We start from the raw sequence: 10,840 nt of genomic DNA on the forward strand, positions 1-10,840 counted from the left end.
GGGAATGCAATCCTTAGTAAAAAATCTTTCTGAAGATTGTAGTGACATTGTTTTGACCTGTAGAACAAGTGGTTTTGGATAAATTCTTTTACATACAGCAGCTCATCTTAGATGACCAGGTCCTTTTGATAAAACAAATAACAAATAAGGTTTTGCCCTTTTAAAGATTTAGATACTGACAGCTTATGAAAGTTATATGGTTTGTTAAAATTCCTTATAACAACATGATTTGCAACGGCATAAGTTAACATAAAGCGCCAAGATAAGGCAGGACTTAAAGGGTTAATTTCCCATGGAGAGATCTGTGACTAGTCTTTGACTTTCACCACTGATTACCTATGCAGAAAGGCAACAACTTAATTAGAAATGTGTTTGTAGAATACATAAAAATAGCCTGATGTTATGCTTTGTTGAGCATTTTTTTTCCCAGCAATGTCAGGATCTGTAATGCCTGTTTCAATTGAAGGATGTTGTTGACTATACTCAGTCGTGTAACGTTCTAGTTTGGAATGCTGAATTCTTGCTGTAATTTGACATGTAAAGAGTATAGACACAATTTTCTGTCTTGTCTCTGGAATGGAACAGGTTTTTTTTTTTTTTGTTTTTTTTTAAGGGAAACACTGGACATGCAACCTATTTGCATTCCCTGTACCCTGCATCTTATATGCATATTGTTACTGCAGTAATCGGCATCAGTATTGTTTCTGAAGAATAACCCTTTTTTTTCCTCCCTGTCTGATGTGTATCAGAACTGACTCTTGCTTTGTCCTATGATGGATGCTGCCTGTTCACTCAGGCTATTGAAAGTATTCCAGTGGGCTGCAGACCTTTAATCTCATGTGTCGTACTTACTGAGCTTTTTATATTGCTTTGTGTCTGTGCTTAAGACAGCATTGCTTTATGGTGTACTGATATATTTTAGACTAAGATTCTCTTATTTTATTTACCGTTATTGGAACACGGCATAATTGTAATTTTATTTTGTTATTGTTATTACTTGGAAAGTTACAGTACTGTTGCATGCATTGTTATTTTTGCTCAGAAGTTGGTTGAAGGTTCTGCAAAGATGTAGAACTTTGTAAAGCTATTTTTGAATCTGCATCTGGGGTTGACTTGAAGCGATTTGAAGAGACACGTTAATTTCCATGGGCAGCAGATTATCTAGTTCCCAGTTTGTGAAAAGAAAATTGGGATAATTCTTGGTAATTACAGGTGATTAGCTTTTGTTAGCACTTTAAAGCATTAACACATAGATTTTATTTTCTCACCTTTTTCTACTTTCATTATTATTGCTTTTATTGTCACGATGATGATAATTAAATTAAATGTGCGGGTCTTAAAATCCTGTTCATTGCCTAACAGCAATCATTTATAATTATGAGATCATGGTGTTTTCTGGTCATATTTTTGCTCATAGACATTGGAAAGTGAATATCTTTCTTGAAACGTCAGACCATTTGGAAGTTTGTCAGTGCCTTTACAGTTTTAACTTCAGGTGCAGCAGTGGGTCCAAATCTTTTAAGTATATTATACTATGTAACACAATTTTTGTTCCTGGGTAGTAAGTGTTATTTCCTAATTGCTTATGCCTGTATTTACAGTATAATTGTAAATCTCGAAAAACTACTCACTTCTAAATCTTTTGTAGTCATTTTTGTATTACTTTAGTATAAATACATGTTAATTTGGATTCATAGGTTGTTTTTTTCTGACTTTATGTGAACGAAAAGACACACATTTGCCCATTTTCCCATTGGAAATTGTGATATTTTGAAATATCACTGTCCTGGTCACAAAAGCAAAGTTTGTGGAGAATAGTAGCCATGTTCTATACTTTTGAGGCATAAGCAATTAGGAAATAACACTTACTACCCAGGAACAAAAAAAAAAAAATGTTTTTGTTACACAGTGTTATCGTATACTCCTGTTATTGGTAAATCATTGCTGTTTATTTGTATTTTGGTCAGCTTTTAGAAGTGGCATGGATAGGAGGGTACAGTATGTTAGAAGCAGAGCTCCTTTTCTTTTGGCCCGGTGCATGCTTGATTAGCTGTTTATATGTGATGCTCGGTGGTGTTGTAGCAGTGTGATTTAGACTGACCTATCATGTGTAATTGCTTTGCCAATGAAGGACCAAAAAACAATAGATCAATGCATTATGTGAAACTGTTGTTTCAGAAGGAACCACACCTTCATGGGAAGCATGATATTTCCAAAACCTCTCCCAGCAGCCTTTTAGCTCCCTTACAATCGCTGTGTCTCCTACAAGTCACTTGCCCATGATGCCAAAGGAAATCCAAAGAAATACAAGCAGTCTATATGTATGGGGTATGTAGAAATGGAATGATTTGACTTTATTTTGCAGGATTTAAAGCTGAAGTCGCTGACCTGTCATTTAACTGGGTCTGCAGGGTTAAAGCAGCTCTTCTTAAAATGGGTCGGCGTTTTTTAATGTCTAAAAGGGAATTTGAATTCCTGAACAGCACTGTATCCAGTCACAGCATGCTGGACTGCCAATGCCAATACCAATGCCTCTGCTTTTACTCTGAGGACTATATTCCAAATCCTGATCTGACACAGACCAATGCAGCTTTAAAATTGGCAATCCTTCAATGATGAGATTCTGGGATCAATAAGCTATTAACAACCAAACGAGCAAGATGGGCCGAATGGCCTCCTCTCGTTTGTAAACTTTCTTATGTTCTTATATACTGTTTGGACTGCAGTGCTGTTCATAGCAAACAGCTGTCTCTTCATACCGGCTTTCCTGTACAAGTTAACAGAAGTGAACAGCGCAGTAAATACAAATGAGGTTTCCATCAATCAAACTGAACGGTATCTTTGGAGCCAGAAATACCTGCTGGTGGGCCTTCACAAACTGTATTGTGGCTCGATGTGCTGGATGTAAAAAAAAAAAAAAAGCCTCTAATTACCAGCAGAAGTAAAAACTGAACCCTGTGAAGAATTGCTGTTCCTTTAGAAATATTGGGTAAGGGCTAAAAACTCGTTAGAGGCTGATGCAGCAGATGTAATTTAAAAAGCATGGAAATTAACTGTCTGATAGAATCTGTTCTTATATTTGTTTATTTATTTATGTACATATTTTGAAAATGAGAATGAAAAAAACACATGTCATACTATTTCAATTGTATTTATTTGTTTTGTTTGTTTGTTTGTTTGTTTGTTTGTTTGGCCTTTTGATGGAACAAAAGAAAACCCACAATATCCTGAAACATTCTTGTGACATTACTCAGAATGGCATCTGATTAAAGTCTGTTAGATAAGTGGTCAGCTAGTCTACATGTTCTTTCTTTTAAGTTGCTTTGTGCAGAAAGTGAATGGCATTCCCTTTGATTGCACAACGGAGCACCGCTGTGTATTACCGGCACACACACTGTGCAAAGCACAGAGTATTTCACACAGGCTTTTTTTCACAGGCCTAGCATGCCTCAGTAACAACAAGAACATAACTTCCCTTGCAGGGGATTGATTACTACATGCCCTGATGTTGAATTGATTCAAGTAGCACTGGTGAAGGCCCTAGAAAAATGTGTGTCTACTTCACTAAAAAAAAAAAAAAAAAGTTTTACCTTCATTAAAACGTAAGAGAACTTGCACCTCACAAGTGTCAGTCCAAACTCACTGCCAAAATAAATCTCTAATCATGTTCTTTGTATAAACCGTTCCAATAAAGTGTTAGTGTGCATATTGAAGGTTTATGCTTCTACAAAACGTCTTATGATGTTTAGCATGTAGAAAACAGAATATTTGTTCATATAATATGCAGTTAAATTGTTATGTCGGGGAAGCATGCACTAGTTTAACTTGCAGCATTAAAGTCGAGGCATGCCCAAATTCTCTGGCAACCATTTCAGGCAACGTGCACTATGCAGAGCAGACACACTGACGCAGCTAACGGAACTCCTGTGTCATCCTTGCATAAGTCAGTTGTTGAGTTTTTAAAGACAAGTACCTGCAGAGCATTTAATTGATTTCAGGACTGTCTCCACAAGAAGAATAGCTGGATATCATGCAGAGAAAATGTTGTAACACGGTTGAATAGAAATGCCTAAATGCCCAGTGATAAGCCTGTTGAGTTAACCTTGCTGTAGAATCATTGTGACCCTGCCTCCCAGGTTGTGCCATGCAGTTGTTATCATTACGCTGTTCAAATACCACAGTAATGCTTACAAAAGAGTAAAAGATTAAGTAACAACATGCTTTTTAAATGCTTATTCCATTTATGCTTTTGAAACGTGGTTATTTATGGAGTTCACCATGCTCATTATTAAGCATTCAAAACAAGGCCTCTAAAAAGGATGTAAAAGATACCCTGACTGATTGAACCTTGATTGTGAGCATGTCCTAATTTGCTGCCTGTCTTGTGACACTCTGAAACTTAGATTTAAAGAGCAGAATGACGTGAGAACGTGTTTCTGTGCCCTGCAGACAGCTATTGCAGGCATGGTATACCAGCATAAATGTTCTCTTAAAATTGGAATGCATTTATTATTTAAAAAATAAGAGCTTTTTAAATGGTGCACTGTAATTGTCAAACAGTTGCTGCTTTAAAACATGAGCCTGTTAAACCTTTTCAAAGGACACTGTAGATGTGTGGCAGTTCTCGGAAGATTTTGTACTTTTCCATTTGCGATATAGAAAGCATTATTTTAAGTGGGGAAAAGCAATCACCCATAATAGGCAGTGTACACTTAAATGGAGCGGTCTGCTCTATTCATTTTAATTTTGTATTTGTTTTGTTTGATTGCTGTAGTTTCTAAAGTCTATAGAGAATGTTCAGAGTTACATACCCTGCAAGAATGATTCATAAATATATACTCTTTCTCTATCATATATATATATATATGTATATATATAAATGTGTATATATGTATATGTATATATATGTATATGTATGTATATATATATATATATATATATATATATATACACACACACACACACAGTGCCTTGCAGAAGTATTCAGACTCCTGACCAATTCTCTCATATTACCAAATTACAAATGGTACATTGAAATTTATTTGTTTGATATTTTATTTTTAAACACGGAAACTCAGAATCAGTGATTGTATGGTGACATTGGTTTTAAGAAAAATTAAAATCTGAAAAATATTGCTTGCATAAGTATTCAACCCCTGTGCTATGGAAGCTCCTAGTTTGCACCGATGAAAGAAATTGCCCTAACGAGGACAGTTACCTTACCATTGGCCTCCACCTGTGAACCATTAAAGTTGCTGTCACATTTTCTGGATAAAAACCCCACTGTTGAAGGATCACTGGTAAGGCTGTGAATCTGAAGGAAAATGAAGACCAAAGAACATTCTACAGAAGTTAGAGATAAAGTAATACAAATGCATAGATTAGGGAAAGGGTACAAAATAATATCCAAGTGTTTGGATATCCCAGTGAGCGCAGTTTGATCAATAATCAGGAAGTGGAAGCTGCATCACAACACCCAGGCACTGCCAAGAAAAGGCCATCCCTCAAAACTCAGCACTCAAACAAGAAGGAGACTTGTGAGAGAAGCCAGAGAGGCCAACAATCACTTTGAAGGAGCTACAGAGTTCAGTGGCTGGGAGTGGTAATGGTGCACCAGTCAACCATATCAAGAGCTCTGCATAACACTGGCCTGTATGCAATGTGGGAAAAGGTTTTATGGTCAGATGAGACCAAGATAGAGCTTTTTGGCCAAAACTCAAAGCGCTATGTGTGGCACAAACCTAACACTGCCCATGCCTCAAGACACACCATCTCTACAGTGAATTATGGTGGTGGCAGCATCATGCTGTGGGGATGTTTCTCATCAGCAGGGACTGGACATCTTGTTACAACTGAAGGAAGAATGGATGGAGCAAAATACAGGAAAATACTGCAAAAGAATCTGCTTCAGTCTGCTAAAACTATTAATGTGTGGGGGTTGAATACTTATGCAAGCAAGATATTTCAGTTTTATATTTTTCTTAAAAATATTTCCCAACATAAAACCAATGTCACCTTACAATAATTGATTTTGAGTTTAAGTGTTTTAAAATAAAATATCGAACTGAACTAAATATCAGTGTACCATTTGTAATTCAGTAATATGAGAGAATTGCTCAGGGGTCTGAATACTTTTGCAAGGCACTGTGTGTGTGTCTATATATATATATATATATATATATATATATATATATATATATATATATATATATATATATATATATATGGTAACAGCAACTGGCTGTGGAATTGTCCTTTTATTTTCCAGTCTTTATTGTCTATTCTGCACACACCGTGTAATCAATAATGTAGTGTCATTAGAATAATCCCACTGAGTCTGAGTGTGATGGCACTGCCGATTTCTGTACTCTTCAGTATGGGTACTATTGCTTTACAATGGTGGCACTGAGCATGGTAACCACTGCCATGTCAACACAGTAAATGAAGTGGTATCCCATAGTTTTCCATTAGAAACACGAGAAAATACATTAATAAACCTGAACAGTTTGTAGAGCCCACTACATTCCACTAGAAAATTCCAGAGCTAAATAAACAAGGCTATGATTCAATTTGCGTTTCTAAGAGCTGGAGTGCTGACTGAAGAACTGCTGACCGCAGTGGTAAGGGATGGCATTCATTCCTGTCGCTGCTGTTTGAAGAAAATACAAAACCGTATTGGATCATCATTCCATTTCGAGATTCCATGTCTTCTGATTCCATTTTTAAAGAAAGTTTAAGTGCTACAAGTGTTCATTCAGAGATAAAGGACTGCAATAACGGTTCCTGGTTTAGACTTCATTAAGATTTTGTATTTGATTGTATTCTATCTCCTGTTTTTTTTTTTTTTTTTTTTCAATATATACAGGATTTTGTCATGCCTGTCAGAGATGGTAATCAGCATGGGTCTTGACATTGATTGCTCATGTGAATCATTCCATTCCTTGTTCATTCTGTGGCATTGCCCGGCATTTCTTGTAATCCTGAAACACGTGGACACACATCTACACACTTGAGCGCTAACAGCATCATATGGTCAGAAAGTGTGTTTTTTCTCTGCAGCCAGAGATAGATATAGTAAAGTATAGTGTTACCAGAATTGTTTACTGGCGTCCGCTGGGATGCTGGCCCATGTTGACTCCAATGCTTCCCACAGTTGTGTCAAGTTGGCTGGTAGTGGATCGCTACTCCGAATAGCTCATTCCATCTCATCCCACAGATGCTCAATTAGATTGAGATCTGGTGACTAGGCAGGCCACTGCAGTAAGCTGAATTCACTGTCATGTTTGTGGAACCATTCCTGGACAATCCTAGCCTTGTGGCATGGGGCATTATCCTGCTGAAAAAATCCGTTAGCAGATGGATACACTGCTGCTATGAAGGGATGCACCTGATTGGCAGTGATGTTCAGATATCTTGTGGCATTCAAATGTTGCTCCACTTTTATCAAGGGGCCTATTGTGTGCCATGAAAACGCACCCCACACCATCACACCACCACCACCACCAGCCTTCAATGTTAACTTGCGGCATGATGGATGCATGTATTTGTGGTTTTCTCCATACCCATCACCGTGAAACAACAGGAACCGGGGTTCATCAGACCAGGCAATGTTTTTCCAATCCTCCAGTGTCCAGTGTTTTCGTTCCTTAGCCCACTTTTCCTCAGCAAAACACGCAGTTTCTGGTGTTTTGCTGAAAGAAGTGGAACTCTGTTAGGTCATCGGCTGCCATACCCCATTCCTGTGAAGGTACGACGAGTTGTGCATTCTTTTATGGGTCTTTCGGCACCAGTGTTGTACTGGACTGTCAGTTGGCTAACTGTAGTCCGTCTGTTGCTCTGCACAATTCTTGTCAGCCTCCTTTGGCCTCTTTCATCAATGAGCTGTTTTCAACCACTGGCCTGCCATTGGCTGGATGTTCATTGGGTGGTGGACCATCCTTGGTCAGGTTTGGTTGTACAGTTTTGATCTTTCTCTTGTTTTGCATTAAAAAAAAAAAAAAAAAAATGTGAAGATCAATGGTTAGAACTAATTTATAATTTATATATAATTATATATATATATATATATATATATATATATATATATATACTATATATATATATATATATTATATATATATATATATGAACTACCTTTTTGTTTCTTTCATGTTTTATGGCTCCACAACATTTTCTGACATTGCGCATGACATTACAATTATTAAAGAAGTGTATCTTTTCTTATACATGACTTTACATTTATCAAATAAGTCCTTGAGCTTCTTGTTTATTTATTTTAATAATTCTTTTTTTCTGGCTTAATTGTTTTAGCATAAAAAACAGGTTGATGGATAATATTAACTATCTTAAATTTCACTATTCTGCCTTTTTTATTTTAACATGACACTGCTCTTGTCCGCTAGTCCTCTCCGCTTGTCTGTCTTTGTAGTCTGCATTTATTAATGTCTCACTGAGAATGTGACAGAGTTGGCATCTCTCTCACACAGTCTTTTCCCCAATGCTAACCCATTTTATCCTCTAATGCAAGATTGCAGTTGTCTGTTCTCTTCCACTTGTTTAAATCTGTTCTGAACTATAGTTAATCTGAAGTAGCACATAGCTGCAAGATGCGTTGCCTTAAAGGTCTAGATAAACTGTGATTGCAAAGCAGTATCGCACCATGCAGTTGCAATACGTTGAAACTGATCGGAAAGGGTTGTAGTTTGTACAGCACTGGGTTTGTGATATTCCATACTGTACTATAAAGGAAATAAAGAGCAATCCGCTAGCTGTGTTATTCTCCAGTAACTGTGTGTGTGTGTGCGCTTCACTCTTCAGGTGTCCTAGCTATCCTGGTTCCAGAGCTTGATCTCGTCATCTCTCTGGTGGGCTCCGTCAGCAGCAGTGCCCTGGCTCTCATCTTCCCTCCCCTTTTGGAGATCCTGACCTTCCACAGCGAGGGGCTGCCCTGGGGGGTCATCTGCAAGAACTTCCTCATCAGCATCATCGGCCTGGTGGGCTTCGTGGCCGGGACCTATGTCTCCATTGAGCAAATCGTGCTGCGGAATTCTGCCAGAGACGCACTCAATGGAACTCAGCCCGGAGTGCACTAATCCGGGCAGTGTCAGGTTTTCAAGCTCCCTCTGGATTAGACCTGATGGCTTATCTTTTAAAAGGGTTGTCATTGGAGATTTAAAATGCCATGTCTAGAAAACATCATTCATCATTTTTTTTTTTTTAAATGTTTAAGTTTGTTTGTTTTTTTTATTTACTGACCTGAACGTTTTTTATTGAAACAATCTCCCTGTTTAGACTAATCAGTGTCATCTTCTGTATAAAAATCAGCGTTAATATAACTTCAAAAGGTTTTGACTTCAAAGTGCAATATAATATTAGGGTCTTTTGAAATAATAATCAGTTGAGTTTTACTCTTAGAAACAATCAAATTGAAAATGACACGTCAGGCCAGCATCTTGTAAGATAAACCAGACTGATACTTCTGTGAATAAGCTCTAGACCAGTGTTTCCCAACCCTGTTCCTGGCAGCACACTCTTTGCTGGTTTTCGTTCCAACGCAGCGCTCAATTGCTTAATTGGACTGTATCAACAAAGAGCTTGAAAATAATGGGAAAATGCCCAGTTAATCGCTTTATTAGTTGAATGAAAGGTTCAATTAAGCTGTGTTGGAAAGAAAACCAGCAGGCACAGTGTGCCTCCAGGAACAGATTTGGGAAACACTGCTCTAGACAGCCAGAGGTGTGATGTATATCCTACACGAAAGCTAAATCAGACAGGCAGGAGGAAAGTGCCTGAAACTCTGAGGATGCAATTGTAATCCTGCCTTTCTGTAGATCAGGGGGTGCCATGCTCATCTCTTCACTGCATGCCAAATGTACTGCAGTGTTGTCGTTGTGGTGTGTTTTGATCGCACACTAAAGTAAACCTCTGTGTATTTGCATTCCTTGTTGTTTTTTTTTTTTTTTATAGTAAGATGCTTTAGTTTTTTTTATGTAAATTGTGCTGTGTGTCTGTTTTTGTGTTTCTTCTGTAAAGATGAACCATCACTGTTCTTCATGATAAAGCAGGGGTGTCAAACTCAATTTTACCAAGGGCCATATCTTAATTTAACATTTGATTCGCGGACCACAAAATGCACGCCTTTTACATATACATATGCATTTTAATAGGTGATATAGAAAAGGCATGTTTATATTCACAGTTTTTAATACATACACATGTATTTTATATGAAATCTGGCACCTTTCTCGTGAGACAAGCTTGTCAATATCGGAATTCACAATCTTTAGCACAGAGTGTAGATGCTTGTCATTCAGGCGAGATCTTTGAGCGGATTTATTCATCTTCATCAGTGAAAATAGCTGTACACAGAAGTACGTGCTGCCAGACAGTGACATGACGCGTGCAGCCTGAATGTGGATGGAAGGAACGGGTAAAAATGCTCTGCCAAGACAGTCTCAAACATAGCCTTCACACATGGGAGACACTCCGTCTGTTGTTAAAACTAATTTCTCCCACTGTAATTACATGTTGCGCACACACTTCTCAAGCTGTTGAAATATATTGTTTGCTGTGCTAGTGAGGTGCATAGCTGCAACATCCAAAAGCTCATGGGTAATAGTGAAGTCTGCATCAACACCCCGAATAAAAATAGATAATGCAGCAGTATCAGTAATATCTGTGCTCTCGTCAACAGCAAGAGAAAAGGCTACGAAATCGCTTGCTTTTTCAGTGAGCTCTCTTGAAGATCGGTAGCCAGGTCATCCAGTCTTTCAGCCACGGTACTTCTTGGAAGACTGACATTGGAAAACCCACGCTTTTTCTCAGGACAGACTGCGACTTT

At 37.9% G+C, this 10,840-nt stretch overlaps 1 protein-coding gene across 1 annotated transcript in view; it reads left to right on the forward strand.

Annotated features, from left to right (window-relative positions):
* Positions 1-10,574, forward strand: part of LOC121324690 (proton-coupled amino acid transporter 1-like) — a 34,155-nt gene extending 23,581 nt beyond the window's left edge. Inside the window, exon 12 of the mRNA XM_041266808.1 lies at positions 8,818-10,574. Within this exon, the coding sequence (XP_041122742.1) occupies positions 8,818-9,092 (275 nt within the window). The 3' untranslated portion in view covers positions 9,093-10,574. The remainder of the gene's footprint in view (positions 1-8,817) is intronic.
* Positions 10,575-10,840: the final 266 nt, after the last annotated feature.

Source organism: Polyodon spathula, chromosome 12 (genome assembly GCF_017654505.1).
Source record: "Polyodon spathula isolate WHYD16114869_AA chromosome 12, ASM1765450v1, whole genome shotgun sequence".
Taxonomy (NCBI): Eukaryota; Metazoa; Chordata; class Actinopteri; order Acipenseriformes; family Polyodontidae; genus Polyodon; species Polyodon spathula.